The following is a 17,231-nucleotide window of genomic DNA, read 5'->3' on the forward strand; positions in this document are numbered from 1 at the left end:
TTGTCATGAGCTCTATATTTTAAGATGTAGCTATACTAGAAAAACAAAATATGATTCAACAACACAAACTCTGTTTTTACTCGGCAAATTTGTTTTCCTTTCAAGTAGGCTATAGCCTACAAGTAATCCTGCTTTTTGCCATGGCTTTGCCATACTGCCCAGAACAAACAATATTTTGTCCACACGAGATGTTTAAAAACCCTGCATGTAGTTTTTGTGAAGACGAGCGCATATCTTACAAAGGCACATCTATCTATCTGTCTGTCTGTCTGACTGACTGACTGACTGACTGAGCTTCCTTTGAGGAAAAATAGCAGACCACCTTTTTTAAACTGTTATTTAAAACGGTGGTCTGCTATATTTCACAAAGGAAGTCCATTTGTGCGGTCGTTGCCGTTATATGAGAAGGACATTTTGAATATGAGCCAACTGTAAAATTAGAATCATTGAAAAGTCTTAAAATCATTGAAATCATTAAAATCATTAAAATCATGATTGATCAGTGCAGAGTTATTCCAGACGGCGGTGCTGTTCTTATTTTAATTGTGTAATCATCACAGATTATGAACAGATGTTTTCAGAGGTGGACAAAGTACACAACTTCCTTACTTGAGTGAAAGATATAGGCCTACTGGTCAAATATTATTTAAAACGCTAGGCCTATCAGAAAAATGTAAAACAAGTAAGAATGTTTTCCTTCACATACAGATTTTAAACCCTGTTAAAAACAAAAAAGTCAACGTTAAATAATTTAAAACAAGTTATAGAATGTCTTTCACGAACAACTTTTAAAGATACCAGAAAAATGGTAAATTATGTTTCAAACGTGAACAACATATCAAACATATCAAACAACAACAGTTAAAAATAATACATAAAGTGAATAGTTTTTATGCAAAACTTTTTAACAATACGATTTGCTATTAAGTTTTGTTTAGTTTTTAGCTAAAATATATCTTTCACTGCCCACAAAGTATCCTTGCGCACGGAAAGCATAACATGAATGTGAAATCCGGTCTGTGAACCCAAGTCTACATTGGTAAAAAAAAGACTTAATCTAAACAATGTTTTAAATTTTGTGCGTTTTATTTAATTTAGTTATTAATTCAGTATTAGATCTTTCTAGCCTAATATTGTTTGATGTGTTAAGCATAGATAGCAAGACATATTACATGTCGTGTTCGAGAAAAGTAATATTGATGTAATCTTTGTGAGATCATACCCACAAACGCAGAACTTTGTGCTTGGTGATACACTTTACTAAAAGAAAATATTATGGAAGTCTTTTTTCAATCTGTAATTATACCATGTTTATATATTAATAGTATGATTCCATGGTGCTTCAAAGTTTTGTTTGTTTGTTATTAACTAATACCTTTTTTTTTTAACTAACACTTCAACATCCTGCACAAATTAAAGAAACATGTGAGCTAGGGATAGTCTCAGACCCCAGATAAACAGATAATGGAATGTTCACAATCTACAGTATACACTCTTATTCTTCATAATAATTCATTTTTTTACACATCAACATATTTGTCACACCGTAGCGATGCATCACGGTCTTGTAAAGCCGGACTAACTTTAAAACATCATCTTTATACGGGAATCACATGTGTCCAAAACATTTGTGTAAGATTCAAAAGACCAAATCACTAGAAAAGAGGGCTGAAAAGCATAGTTTACGATAAATACACAAAGCTTGCAAATGATGACCCTGTTTCCCATTTTGTATTCTGAATGTACAGAACTTAAGCAATATAATTTTGTATTGTTTAATGTTAATTGTAATTGCTATATAGTTACGGTTAGGATTTGACTTATGGTTAGTTACTTGTAACGTAATTTACTGTTATAACTATAGTAAGTAAATGTAGTAACGTATAAATATGTCACCTTAAAATAAAATGTTACCAGGAATTCTTAAAAGAACCAACTTTTCTTTTTGTTATAACACGTCTGGTTGCTGACAAACTGGAAGGATGACAAATATATTCCACCACAAAGTTTATTAACAATAATCCAACAGAAGGGTGAACGGGAAGTAACATACACAATTAGCACACATGATATACCGATCAATAAACAGAACATATGCAGGAACTTAAACACATAGCTGTAGTGTAATGATTGTGTATGTGTCCATGGTGACAGGTAAGTGGCTGCAATTAGGAACACATAAAAATCAACAAACTCCTAGAACTGAATATAACTGAACATATGGTGACGAGTGTAAATAACATTTTAATAATAGGCCTACTTTTCCACTAAAAGTGTTTTGTAAGCACCTCCAGGCACCTTATGGTAATCAGATGTGCACAGTAGGCCCACAGGAATGTTTTGTTCTGGAAAATAACATTTATTATTAAAAAAAAATTCAAAGAATAAAAATATTATGATAAGACAAAAATAAATAGCCTAGCCTAAATATAACGTACCCTCGTCAGGATAGCGTAATTGGCTGTCATCGCATCATACTCTCCATAGACGTCACGCAAGCGTTTCACGCCTCTTCCGGATACACGGAAATTCGTGCGCTCGGTAGAAGATATCGTTCCGTAGCTGGACGTTGGTTCCTGATCAGCTTCGTATAACCTATCCGCAATGCATACAGCCTCTGGAGAATGATCTGAAAGTTAAGTTTGACTATCCGGAATTAACATTGTAGATATCACCAACGTCTTTCTGACTAGTCGTAATTACATTTTGGATAGTTGGAATTGTCATTCAAGATATCTGTAACGTAATTGTGACTAGTCAAAACGACAGATAGAGATATCTGTAATTCAGTTTTGCCTAGTCAAAACTGAATTACAGATATCTGCAATGACGTCATTGAAAACGACATTCAACTCGTCACACATCTTAAATGACAATTGCAGATATCTGTAATTCAGTTTCGCCTCGGCAGAATGAAAGTTAAAGATATCTCAAACGTCATTATGACTAGTGCAAATTATTGTGCATGACGTTGCTCTATTTTAGATATCCATAAATACGTAATTTCCCCTCCCCGCCATAATCAAAGAAGAAGTGGGTTCATTTCCTTATTTCTGTGAATAGAAGAAGAAAGCAGTCATGGCGTTGGCTGTAATCGAAAAAACCACCAGAAAATGGCATGAAATTCAACGAGCCCTCACACAGGGGATTTGTGGAGAGAGAGAACGTCGTTCTATTGAACAGTGTGAAAGAAATCTCGGAAGAATTGAGCATTTGCTATCACCAGACACAAACAATGAACTCAAAAGCAGTTTGGCTCAACTAAAAACTCGAATAGACGCAAATTTCCATGCTGGGGAAGACAGACGTTTCTCTGTCAGGCGCATTAGTTCAGGTGAGTCTGTTTATCACTGCATTATCATTGCATTAACGTTAAAGGGGAAATCCGGCCGTTTAAAACATTTAGCGGGGTCTCCAACACGTCGCTCGCGAGCTACCAGTAGCTCGTCGCCTGATTTGAGGTAGCTCGCCAAGGGGCCGTTCACATATCGCGTCTTTTGCGCGCTCAAGTTCATTCAAATGTAGGCGCGCGATAAGCGCGCTCATTTTTTCCAGGCGCAACTTTTCAGAATGCCACAAACCATATGACAAGAACCAACCAATCATTACAGGTGTTTTTCTCTTATCTGTTAATAAATATTGTAGCAAAGCTACAGCAAGCATTTTTCGGTGGTGGAAATCTTTGTCGTTGTGGAGAGCAGCGCATGGTTGCATAGTAACGACAGACGCCACAGGCAAATCGGACCGAATCTTACTATTAATAATAAAAAAATAAGCTAAATCATGTGCATTGTAAATGTCATTAATTTATCTTTTTTGACTCATTCTTTTTATAAAAAATGATTTAAAGGCTGAAATATGTGAGGTTTATCTTTTTATAAAACCTTTTTTGTCACAACTTGATTTGAACTTGATGCATTAGTAGATAACGTTGCAAGACACTTTTAAAATCTGGCTATCATTTTTAATGTTATTATTTTAATGTTTATGTAAACAAAAAGTGCATATTGATGCTAATTTTATTTGTTATTTGCTGGTTTTCGACATAGGCTACAACTTGGTGAATTGATTTCATTGTGTAGTATTTATACTTTTTGATCAGGATTCTGTGATAACCGTGATCATTTTTGTACCATGAAATGAAATGTTCATGCCATTTCATAGTTATGATCAACTAAAAAATAATCTCTGATTCTGTTCTTTTCTCTGACATTTAAGGGTGACATATTTAGGCCTACAAAAACTCTTTTAGGTCTAAAACAGTTTTGGTAGTTAATAATATGAGAGTTATAAGGCATTATTTAAGATATTTAAGTATTGTATTACATGAGTAGCTCTCGGCCACTTTCCTTTTTAAAAAGTAGCTCTCAGATGAAAAAAGGTTGGAGACCCCTATTGCTTTTCGTGGCTCACCCATAGACAGTAGAAAGGTTCACCGCGGGAGCTGTAGGAAGCAACAACAACAAAAATGACAAAAAAATCTGACCTAGCTGGTTAGCTATGGCTCTATGTTATGTTACATATGACACTGAAGAAGCTTCAAAGCGCGTATCGAGTACGCAGCGCAATTTCCAATGAAGCTCTGTGCCGGAGTGCGTAGTTTTCAGAGAAACACGTGATTCGAAAAAAGAAGCCTCACTTTCTTTCCAGTCACGTGAATGCTTCACTTTGCGTGTCGGAATGTTTGAACCTAGACCACTACTCTACAGGTTTTTTTGAAGTTTAAGTCCATTACTAACATTTTTTTAATAAATATGTTACATAATCATATTCTTCTGCCTTAAACAGAATAGAAACCATACAATAATTAGACCACCATTTACTTGCATCAAGCAACTCTGTTGTTATTTTTATAATTAGTATTAATATAATTGTTATATAATGTATTGCCACACTTATATATGCGAATTATATTATCAGAAAACTGAACATTTGGCCTTGTCAGTCTTTTATTTTTGCTTAACCCTCAGATGGTCTTCGGGGTCCATTGGACCCCAAATGGCTTTTGCTTGAATTCAATTTTTTTTCTCTTTTTCCACATGGTATGAAACAAAAATAGTGACACTCGTGGTCTTTGGGGTCTATTGGACCCCAGACAATAACATTTGATTTTGTAATAGAACAATTTTTTTTTTTTTTTTTTTTACAAATATAATTTTACTCTGTTTATTAATGTTTTTACTCAACATTTGTGCAGTGTTTGGAGGATTTATGATATATTTTAAATATCTATAAATAAATATTTATTTATCATTGGACTCAAAATAGACACAATTCATCATCAAAATCAGAACCAACGCACATAGAACCAGAATACATAGACAGAAATGAAAGAAATAAAGTGGCACACTTCCAACAATGCAAAAAACATCCACAATCCAAAATTATCATGCTCACACACACACACACACACACACACACATAGAGGAATACAATATACAGGAATAGGCCTACAGACTATAAAAAATGTTTTCTTATCATTTGTAAAATAAAATAATCTAAAATGCAGAACCACCACAAAAATAAATTGGTAACACTAAGACGCATTGAAAATGTACACACACACACACACACACACACACACACACACACACACACACACACACACACACACACACACACAAATAGCATATGGCATAGTGGAGCTCTATAGCCATATAGTGGTTAAAGTGATTTATTAAAATTTTTAAACTGTAATTTCCAAAAAAATCTTACATTAAACCCTGTTCTTTTTGTAGGGAGAAGAGGCCGACCAGCCATTGATGTTACCAGAGAACACATTGAATTTCTGCTGAAGCAAGGCCATACAATTTCAAAAACTGCTGAAATACTGGGATGCTCCTCATCATTTCTGTACAAGAAATCCAAAGTTGTTGGGTATACCTGTTAGAAGTATGCTGTCTGCAATAGATGATGGTGAACTAGAACAACGTGTGAGGCAACTTCAGAGCCAATATCCTAATTCTGGAAATGAGGTAATTGGAGGTCTTTATCTTTAGGCTATATTTAATTCACATTTGTGTGCATTGTTTTGTGAATATCATGTCAATTTAGATCTTTTCACAAATCTGTTGCAGATGATAAGAGCCCTGTTGCGCGCACAGGGTGTGCTTGTTACACGGTCCAGGGTGCGTGAGATGTTGACACGGGTCAATCCTACTGCTGCTGCAAGGAGATGGAGCCAGACAGTTGCAAGACGTGTTTATCATGTACCTTACCCCAATAGTTTGTGGCACATTGATGGGAACATGCGTCTCATAAGGTTATTATTACCTTTTTAATATTTTGAAAAGAACTTCAGCAAATAAAAAAAAAAAAAGGAGTTTACAGCTATATTGTTTGCAGACTACTGTCAATAGTATCATCATTTTCAAGTAATATTTGCTTTTCAACCTTTCTAGATGGGGCTTTGTGATTCATGGTGCAATTGATGGATACTCCTGTCTGATTACTTACCTCAACTGCAGCACAGACAATCGTGCCACAACATTGCTTTCTCAGTTTTTGAAAGCAACATGCCTCTATGCCTTACCATCAAGAGTCAGATCTGACCATGATGGTGAAAATGTCCTTGTGGCTTTATTCATGCATCTAGTTCAAGGACTTGAACACAGAGGTTTCATAACTGGACAATCAGTTCACAATCAGAGAATTGAACGCCTTTGGCGTGATGTATTTTTGCATGTGTTGCAGCAGTTTTACCTTATGTTCTACTCCTTAGAGGATTCAGAGGTTCTAAACCCAGATGATGATGTCCACAGACTTTCACTGCATATTGTTTATCTTCCTGAGATTCAAAAAAGACTGGAGCAGTTTAGACAGGCCTGGAACCTCCATCCGTTGCGAACAGAAAATAATCGCACACCAACTCAACTCTGGACAGAGGGCATGCTCAAAAACATTGCAACAGACAGCACAGCTGTCAACAATGTGTTTGGGGAAAATCCCTACAGCGACCAAAACATTGATGCCATCCTAGCGCAGTATGGAATTCAAACACTGCCTACACTTGATGAGGAAGAGTTCCCAGCTGTTAATGTAGAGCCACCTCAACTCATCCTCACTCAGCAACAACAGACATCTGTACACAATGCAATCCAACACCTTTCTGATCTAAAGATAAAATATCAGGCTTGCTGTACTGCAATTATCAGTATTTTGCAAACTCAGGTATAGTCCAATTCCAAGCCCAGAGACAAAAGTTTATTGGCTGCATATATTATCCAGGACTGTAAGACATTTTTAGTTTAAACAGCTTTAAGTTATATTTTCTGTTCAAATAAGGCGGTATGGTCGGTGCAGCTGCAGCTGATGGAGCTAATGTCAGGTGTGCTAGATTTGTGGGTGCCAGTCCAAACATTGGCAGTAGCTAACAGCACTGTTGGTGCTGTGTTATGTTTTATTGCCTTTTTTTTTTTTTTTTTTGTAGTATTGTTGGCTGACAATATTTGTATTGTTCCTTTCTACTCCCATTGTGTTATAATTTGTAGAAAAAAGCAGAAAAGCATCTAATTAGTATGAATGAGATTTAAATGTTGAACTCTTAATGTATGAAATATGTGAAACATCTTAACCCTTTAAGTGTCACCCCCCTTTTTTTAAATATACATGAAAATGCACATTTCGACTTTAAATGGTTGTAATTAAAGAATGCTTTGGAGTATAGATGTAAAATTGGTCTTGTTTTAAAGAAGACATTTCGCAGATTTTTGTTGAAGTGAAATAAATTAAGAAAGTGAAACAAAAAAAAAGTTATATAAGTTTGTGTTTATGAAAATGTACAATGTAAAAAAATTAATTATTCATATTTTATATAAAATATATATTTTTAAAACCTGGCCGACTCTAAAACTGCTAGAAAATCAAAGCCAAAAATCTGAATAAGTTGTGTTTCAAATTTTAGGTTGATATCTCAAAAAATGAGCTTTCAGTGAGATTTTGTTTGGGCGCAGTACCAAACATTTTCACTAGGTGACAACCAGACTCCATTACTGCCCATATAAGGGCACCTCCATTTCCATATGTGTTATTAAAAATATTTTAATATCTTTTTTTCTAAAATAATTTAATGGATGATACCTTTTGAACTCTTGGCATGAAAACAAACTGAGGTTTCAACCATTCTTTCATGATTTTTCATGTTCATTGCTATTTCAAAATAAAGGTCTGAACACGCCTTAGGAATATGAAAATATTCTTGTTGCAAATTAATAAATTACAGCTCCTCTCTAATTTATTTTGAAAATCATTCACCAAATATGAAAACTAGAGTTTGTAAGCTTTCAAATGATATATAGTTTGTCAATATTAGTTTATGTTTATTATAGGATATTACCGTTTTAAATATGTAATGATTTTGGGCCCACCGGTGGGCCGGTGACACTTAAGAGGTTAAGGTTTAAATGGAATATGAATCAATAGACAAGACTTGAAAATGCATGAAAAAGAAATTCAATGAATCCTTGGAAAAGTGGAGAAGGATCTAACTATTTTGAATGGGATTGACAAGATGAATAAAAAAAGATGAATAAACTGGTAATGTATGAAAAAAGATCGAATGTTTAATGGCTTGAATGAAAATTTTAGATCAACAGGTTTAACTGCCAAAAATTCCTTAAAGGGATAGTTCACCCAAAAATGAAAATTCTATCATTGTTTACTCACCCTCAAGTTGTTCCAAACCTGTATGAGTTTCTTTGTTCTGCTGAACACAAAGGAAGATATTTGGAAGAATGTTTGTAATCAACAGATCTCGGTCCCCATTGACTTCCATAGTAGGAAAAAAATATACTATGGTAGTCAATGGGGACCGAGATCTGTTTGGTTACAAACATTCTTCCAAATATCTTCTTTTGTGTTCAGCAGAACAAAGAAACTCATACAGGTTTGGAACAACTTGAGGGTGAGTAAACAATGATAGAATTTTCATTTTTGGGTGAACTATCCCTTTAACATCAATCCATTAGTCACATTACTGGGGAATCCGTCCAACCAAAGGATAGAACGTTTGTGGAGAGATGTATTTTTACACGTGCTACAATCATTCTACAGCATATTCTACAGTCTTGAAGATTCTGAACTGCTTGATCCCAGCAACGACCTTCACAAAGTTTCAACATGGCATTGAGTCTTTGCCCACAGCTGAAAATTAAGAAATCCCAGCTGTAACTGTTGAACAGCCTCAAATTAACCTTACTCCTCAGCAAATGGAAATGGTTTCCCATGCTATTGACCATATTACAGATTTGAAGATTAAGTTTCAGGTTTGTTGTGCAGAAATTGCTAATGTTTTGGTAAACTAGTGTTGCAGATTAGAGTGTGTTATAAAGAATGTCATTCTTTTGTAATATTTTAATATGTAAAAGTTTGAACTACAAGGATGCTCTGTTGAAGAATTAATAGATGCTTAGATGCTAACATTGAAATTTTTTTTTATTTTCGATGAAAAGCTGGTGTACAAGTGAGAGAACCTGAACAAACAGTTAATGAGCAATGTAACACTGTTTTTCCACAATAAAAACGAACATGCATAATGCAGAACAATGCATTTTATTTTGCAATGGATGCACATCTCAAACATATTTGACTTCAAGGTGCTTCTTAATGGAAATTTAAATTTATAAAAGCTGTACTCAGTTGTAACTGTACCTAAAATTACTTAAGTGAAAAAAGGTAGGCTAATATTAAAGCTTAAAGCATGAGACTTCTGTAAGTCAAATCATTAACAACATTTTTATTTTATTGCTGAACTATTCCTTAAAAGAGGAAAAATTAACATTCTTTTTTTAACCATTTCAGGCAACACCAAAATATGGGCTCTGCATGATTCCCTCTGTCATGTAGGTCTTGAACATTTCATATTCTGTGTGTATCGGCAGTCGTAGTATAATGAGGCAAGTATTGGCCTCTGGAAAGATTTTCCTGTCTTGATGGAGGAACTCTATTTCTGGGCGGTGGGGGAAACCCAAAGGTGGCACTTCGGAGGCTCCAGTGGCAAACTCCATTATCATCTCAAGAGTGACTCCATCAGTCTCTCCCTCTGTAAAATATATGTACAGAAAAATCACAAACCTCAAAAGACTAACCTAAAATGTGTGGTACACGCAGTTCTTTGACAGCGATATTTTGTTCTAAACAGAATTAGCCAGCCTGTCTAATTATGACTACATCTAGCTGCAGGGTTTCTATATATTGTCTGATTACAAAAAAAAAAAAAAAAAAAAAAAAAAAAATTACAATCCTAAGTATTTGTTCTGCATAATGGTTAGATTTACCAAAAATCTGATAATTTTTCACTTCAAACACTTGTTTTCTTTAAATCTAAGTCACTGTTTTTATTAATCACTGTTTATAGAGGACCAATAGCATAAAACAAATACAAATGACACATTACAAGAGAATTAAAAGCTACATAAAGTAGCGTTAGCATTCTAGCTATTAATTTAAATGCTCCTTTAAATGTGTCCTGCTCATAATGAAACAGTCTGAATATAAATTTACTGTAATTGTAATGATTCAGGACAAGGCACAAATACAATTTGGAAAATGGATTTAAGTATTCACTCATTATACTGTAGAAATTTTAAACGTTTAATTTTTTTTTTTTTTTTTTTTTTTTTTACATGGCATACCTTTAACATTATATAAAAACATGTCATACCTTCAACATCGATCAACCAGTCCCTCCAGTAGCATATGGTCTGGTTTTTCTTTGCCCTTCTGTTGCTGCCTTGTGGGGAAAAGTTCACATAAAAAAGACTGCAGAGGTCCTTTGCTTGAAGGGGCCTCTGCTCATTGACGAACATGTCATTAAAAAGTGCAGGATATTTCTGCATCTCTTCCAGCAAACCGAGAGTTTGCAACCCTTCTGAAAACCTGCATAACAAACAAAGCAGTCAATGGAAGTTTCAAGCTGATGATAGTTATGTTGTCAAAAAGTAAAGGCTTAATTTACTTCACCCAAAAAAAAAAAAAAAAAAAAAAAAAAAACGATTCTGTCATTAATTACTCAGGTCAACCCTTAAGACCTTCATATACTGTATGTTTTCAACACAAAAGGTGTTCTATCATTACAACTCTCAGGAGATGTTAGCATGGTATCATCTTTATTTGTGTTCTGGAAGTTAACTAAAGTCCTGGGGTGTGGAAACCCATAAGGGTGAATAATTAACAACATAATTTCAATATTTGGGCAGACTAACCCTTTAAATCACTTACTGGTCCAAGGCAGCCCGCAGTCTCCCATTCACAAAGAACTCTGCAGCTGACTGGACAAGAGAGTTCCTTTCTGTCAGGTGTGATATATATCTCAAGGCACCAATGATACTTAAGCTGTCTGCTGCTTCTGCAATGGCACAATTTGCCTCCTGAACAGTTGTTGCTTCCTGTATCTAAAACGGTTGCGAAAAAAGAATGAAACTGTTAAGCAAAGAGAAACGTTCGGCCTGATGGTGGAAAAGCAGCTCTAGATGCCCTGTGTTCTGTATGACACTGATGCCTGCTCAAGCAGAGCTGAGCAACATGTACCCATTAACTGTTTTTATATGTACTTTGAAAGCTGTAGCTCACAATTATGGTAAGGGGCATTACATTTCTGACACACACTTGTGGGTGTTTGGTCAATCACAATGCACTGGGTCAGCTGACCAATCAGAGCAGATGGAAGGAGGGGCTTTGTAGAAAACACCACATTTGAGAGAGGCTGGGCATAGAGGAGCTAAAATAATGCACTGCATATGAAAAATAATGTTTTTAAACGTTGAAGCATGTCAACACATTTTCCAAATACACAAAATAATGATCTTTAATAATAGCATCATTTTTAAACAATTATTTAAATTCTCAAACATCTCTGTACCTTGATTAGTTGCTCCCTCAATGCATGATCTCCAACCTCATCCACTGAGGCAGAGGATGTTGGCATGCCACAGACCTGCTGAAAAAGTCTTTCAGAGAAGAAATGTGGGCCAACTCCTCCATGGACGACACACATAGCTATCATCTTCCCCACTGATGCATTCAACCTATTCTCCAAAGCTAAAGTAAAACAGAAGAAATATTGATGTCAGAAATTCCTACAGAACCATTCTAAATACTTTAATATTCAAGTTAATATTTTACCCCTCAGTCACTCCTTATTAGAATTCAGGAGATCTGATCATAATTGGACAATTTTAAATGCAGGTGAAAACAGGACTGTCATCCTCACATTCTACAGTCTTACATTTCTAATGTAACTGAGGAAAACAGACACATTTTTTAAACAGATTCATCTTTTGTAGGTCTCTTTGTGCAAAGACTCTTTGTAGGTCTTTGTCTTTATCTTTGTCCAAATTCTTTTTTCTTAGAATTGCATAATATGAACTAACAACTGCAAGTTATATACTCAAAATTGTGTACTATAAAGTCATGACTGTGAGATATAAACTTTATAAGTCAACTCTATAAGCTTTATTATAATCACAATTGCAATTTTATATCCCATAATTATGAGAAAATAAATATTGCACAATTGGGAGCAAAAAGTCAGAATTGTTAGATAAAAACTGTTACCTTTTTTATTTTGTGGCAGCTTCCACAAAAACATCTTTGCATATGAAACACTTATATACACACATGTGTAACTATTGAATACTTAAAAAAAAAAATATTATAACAGCTGTATAGATTAACAAAGTGTGAGGTGTAGATTATAGGATTATATTTAGATCTACCCTCATCACCTGAAATGCAAACAAGGTGTAAATAGCATGAGACTACAGTGTAGCACTGTCATTATAACGGACATTTTACGAGTCTGGATTCAATAAAACCCTTGAATAAAACCCTTTACTGGACTACCAAGTAAGATATTATTTCTGAAACAAGCAGAATGTTTAAATAGTACAATGTGAAACTTAGGAAATTTGATTTGTCAGTTTATGAACCCTCAAAAAATACAAACACAAAAGATCAAAAAGACTATTCGACTGTTAAGGTGGAATCCAAAAGCATCATCTGACCAGTAGTGGTGGGAGAGAAAAAAAAAAGCATTTTTTTCATTCTACCGAATAGCTGAATAGCATTAAAACATAACCTGACACAAAAGCTTTCTGTTTTAACAGGAGTACTGACCTTGTGTGTCTAGAGCCAAACTCCGGTCTTTCTCATGGCCCTGAAAGACATTTGATTGATGGATGGCCCGCATCAACAACCGCAAGTATTCTCTAGTAGGGCCGCCTTCATCTATTGCCCCTTCCCCATTTTCCTCAGCATCAACAAACACTACATCTAATTTTGCTTGTGGGTTGAATCGTCGCCGCTTGATAGCTTGCAGGCTGCACTGTAGTATGTTTTCTCTGAACACATTTATTTGGTTTGCTGTTGGGCAGCTGTTTCCATCGATTTTGCTTTGCAGTTTTTTTAGAATGGTCTGTAGGTCAACCCTGCAAGAGACAAAGATTGGATTGTTTTTAGTCAAATGCTGAACATTATGGTATATTTTAGAATATTGCTAGTTGCATAAAGCCCCGCTCACACATGCAGGGACTTCCAGTCACAAAGCAACCTCATCCCATTATTTTTAAATGAAGAGTTGGTGGCTTTGTGTGCGAGTGTTTGTTAATTTGCGAATGCATAAAAAGTATAAGCATATATAGGAACATACTCATCTAGGGCCACGGACCTCCCTTGATCTATTAGGGATAGATCTACAATGTCTGATTGCTGGGGAGATGGAAAACTAAGTGGTGTCTCTTCATCAATATCAATGACAATTGATAGGTTGGTCTTCAAAATTAAAATTAATGAATGGAGTCTGGGCTGTGAACAAAGCCGCAGAGGCCAGAGCGACTGGAGACTGGGCAGAGGCCAGAGCGACTGGAGACTGGGCAGAGGCCAGAGCCACTGGAGACTGGGCAGGGGATAGAGCCACTGGAGACTGGGCAGGGGATAGAGCCACTGGAGACTGGGCAGGGGATAGAGCCACTGGAGACTGGGCAGGGGATAGAGCCACTGGAGACTGGGCAGGGGATAGAGCCACTGGAGACTGGACTGGGGATAGAGCCACTGGAGACTGGACTGGGGATAGAGCCACTGGAGACTGAACAAAGGGCAAATCCACTGGAGGCTGGGCAAAATTTACAGGGTCACAGTGTTTTTCCTGAAATGAAACACACAGACATTAATGTAGACTGTAATCACAGACTGAACACAACTGTACTGACTATACATTTGGGCATGATGAGTTATAATCTGTCATGTACTGGATTTTATTTGGTAAATGTGTTTCCATCTTAGTTTATGTGCATGTTTATTTAATGTTATTCATGTTATATTTCATCTTAACTAACAATGTGAACTTTTAAAAAGAGTCTTTAGAGTCTTTACAGGATTTCCTGTAGCTCAAACAGTAGAGCGTTGGCGCTAGCAATGCCAAGGTCATGGGTTCGATTCCAAGGGAAAGCAAGAACTGACAAAATGTAAAATGTGTACCTTGAATGCAATGTAAGTCGCTTTGGATAAAAGCATCTGCCAAATGCATAAATGTAAATGTCTTTGCATGCAAGGCTCATAAATATTTTCTCTCAGGCTAGTAGCAAATTAAATTAAATTGTGGAGGATATTAACTGTGAAAAGATGATTGACAGGCTAGTTTATGGTGTCCGTTAAAGACACAGTTTTATGACTGGATAGTATGTCCCAAAAGCTTGCCTAGTCTTCTCACACACTCAAAAGTATGTACTTTTTCTTCACAAAAAGGAGCACATACTTTTAGGGCATGGTATAAGTAGGTAAACTGGGACGCAGGGATTCTTAACAAGCCTTAAGATAAAATTTAACAGGGACAATCAGGCCAAAAAATGATAACTTATCAATAAAAGGTAATGCATATGGCCAAATCAAAATCATTATGAAAAAAAAAAACTTGCTCAAGTGATACTGTCGTAGTAACTTACCAGATAATCAAAAGGTGATGTCCAAAGGACATACAATGTAGAGAACGGCTTGATTCCATGATCTGAAATTGACCCAGTAGAAGTGCTCTCTATAGCATTTGAAGTAGCAGCTTCCTGGATTCTGAACACCTCACTGGCCATTTCATCTGTTCCAAAAAAATCAAACAAGACCTAAAAACAAAGAGCCCATGATGGCAAATATTAATAAATAAAGAAATCCAGAAATGAGGAAAAATAACTAAATAAAACATCTATGTAAAAAACACCTTAATCCTTCTTCACAATGAAGTCTTACTTGAATTGGATCAGACATGATGAACTTCCTCTTATTCACATCTCCATTTGGATATTTGGCTTTCAGATATTTTCCATCAAGAGGTTCAACACGGGCTGCCATTCGCTGGCGTCTTTCCTCAATGGCCTAAAAAAAAAAAAAGTATATATATCCAGTCTAGCTTTTAAATGTTAAAATGGCTTGCCATAAGTATGGCAAGCCATTTTAACATTTAACAGCTAGACTGGATATGTGTTGCAGATATCTGTAATTCAGTTTTGCCTAGTCAAAAAGAACATTTCAGATATCCGCAACTACATTCTTCCTATCCATAATTGTCATTTCAGATATCCACAAAGACATTCTTCCTAGGACAAATGACGTCACTTTTGCCATTCATTTGTATGGGGTTTATCATTATAGATATCTACAATTCAGTTGCAGATATCCACTATGTGAATTACGGATATCTGCAACTGAATTGTAGATATGTATAATTCTAGTTTGAGATATCTTCAATTTGATTGCAGGTGAATTAAAGATATCTTGAACTGGAGTTATGACTAGTCAGAATCAAATTGAAGATATCTCAAACTAGAATTATAGATATCTACAATTCAGTTGCAGATATCCGTAATTCACATAGTGGATATCTGCAACTGAATTGTAGATATCTATAATGATAAACCCCATACAAATGAATGGCAAAAGTGACGTCATTTGTCCTAGGAAGAATGTCTTTGTGGATATCTGAAATTACAATTATGGATAGGAAGAATGTAGTTGCGGATATCTGAAATGTTCTTTTTGACTAGGCAAAACTGAATTACAGATATCTGCAACACATATCCAGTCTAGCTGTTAAATGTTAAAATGGCTTGCCATAGGTGCACGCCGTTTCCAGGAAACATGACGTTCAACCCGGAAACCGTAGCAAAACGTTGCGCACCGTTTTGAACTTGAACATGCCCCTGCTGTGAGTAACTGTGACGTAGGCTCAAAATTGGCCTATGGTCGTTCTAGTTGTTATGGAATTCCGGTAGTTCTAGGCTGCGTTCAGCCCCGACAAAACGTATCTCAAACCCCGTTGCACACCGGTGCACGCCGTTTCCAGGAAACATGACGTTCAACCCGGAAACCGTAGCAAAACGTTGCGCACCGTTTTGAACTTGAACGTGCCATTAGTGTTAACTTATTTAATAGGACAGGTGTTTTAACATTTTACATAATGAATGAATTGCTATAAGACTGATGTATTTTAACGCAATGAAATTACAACTGTCTTCTTTAATAAATAACAATGATCACTACACTGAATATGTATTTTTATTTATTTATTTATTTTTATTATTATTATTATTTTACATTGAACAAAACAAAATGCTCTGATTGTCTCAGGTAAATGTCTTCTGCTACAATTCACATAAAAAATCACAAGTACATGGCGAAAGTAAAATGTAAAATTCTGTTCAAAATGTTATAGGGTTTATAGGGTGACGATTTGCTATGGTAAAATAAAACCACACAAGTGTAGTCTGAGTCAACTGTGCGTTCTTAAATCTGATTCACACAATGAAAATACATTAATTATGATTTTGAGACTATGTTTGAAAAAGATATGCGTATTGCCTACTATGTATGTGCAACACTAGGGATATGTGTGTTTATTAAAAACTCTGTACCCTATCTGTTTGTAACTTTACAGGTAGGCTATATTAAAAAAGGCCTTAGTTACTTCAGGCGTGGATTTATTTCGTAACACCTTGTCCAGCCACATTTCAAGAAAATATCAATAATAGTTAGAATATATTTAATATTGATGTTCTCTCATTAGAGAATGCATGTATACAGGTCAGATCTGATTGGAATCGCTGATCCTTTCCATAATCCACAACACGATTCAGTTTATAATTTATTGGTGTAGCACGATGGGGTGTATGTCTTGGTTGGACAGCCAATCACGTCTTTATCAGATAATCTTACACCATAGGCTATGCCTGTAACACAGTCTGTTTTAATCT

General features: G+C 35.6%; 2 protein-coding genes across 4 annotated transcripts; one reads left to right on the forward strand and one right to left on the reverse strand.

Annotated features, from left to right (window-relative positions):
- Positions 1-3,018: 3,018 nt before the first annotated feature.
- Positions 3,019-8,545, forward strand: LOC307148494 (uncharacterized protein). Its single transcript, XM_079854100.1, has 5 exons — positions 3,019-3,334; positions 5,739-5,975; positions 6,078-6,262; positions 6,402-7,581; positions 8,397-8,545. Exons 2-4 carry the CDS (start codon positions 5,895-5,897, stop codon positions 7,174-7,176), a joined length of 1,041 nt encoding a protein of 346 aa, XP_079710226.1. The 5' UTR covers positions 3,019-3,334; positions 5,739-5,894; the 3' UTR covers positions 7,177-7,581; positions 8,397-8,545.
- Positions 8,546-9,416: 871 nt separating this feature from the next.
- On the reverse strand, positions 9,417-16,052 carry LOC307148556 (G2/M phase-specific E3 ubiquitin-protein ligase-like). Of its 3 annotated transcripts, none has more exons than XM_079854165.1 (9): positions 15,998-16,052; positions 15,232-15,449; positions 14,937-15,082; positions 13,646-14,140; positions 13,114-13,424; positions 11,858-12,036; positions 11,218-11,390; positions 10,661-10,875; positions 9,417-10,039 (listed from the first exon to the last, which is right to left on the reverse strand). In XM_079854165.1, the coding sequence occupies exons 5-9, from the start codon at positions 13,184-13,186 to the stop codon at positions 9,795-9,797; spliced, it is 885 nt and encodes a 294-aa protein (XP_079710291.1). In that variant the 5' UTR covers positions 13,187-13,424; positions 13,646-14,140; positions 14,937-15,082; positions 15,232-15,449; positions 15,998-16,052; the 3' UTR covers positions 9,417-9,794. The 3 variants fall into 3 exon arrangements, with proteins under 3 accessions (XP_079710291.1, XP_079710289.1, XP_079710290.1); XM_079854163.1 differs by having other exon boundaries at positions 14,937-15,107; XM_079854164.1 differs by having other exon boundaries at positions 14,937-15,107; positions 15,232-15,492; positions 15,971-16,048.
- Between the last annotated feature and the right edge of the window lie 1,179 nt (positions 16,053-17,231).

This window comes from Squalius cephalus (genome assembly GCF_949319135.1).
Source record: "Squalius cephalus genome assembly, chromosome: 20".
Taxonomy (NCBI): Eukaryota; Metazoa; Chordata; class Actinopteri; order Cypriniformes; family Leuciscidae; genus Squalius; species Squalius cephalus.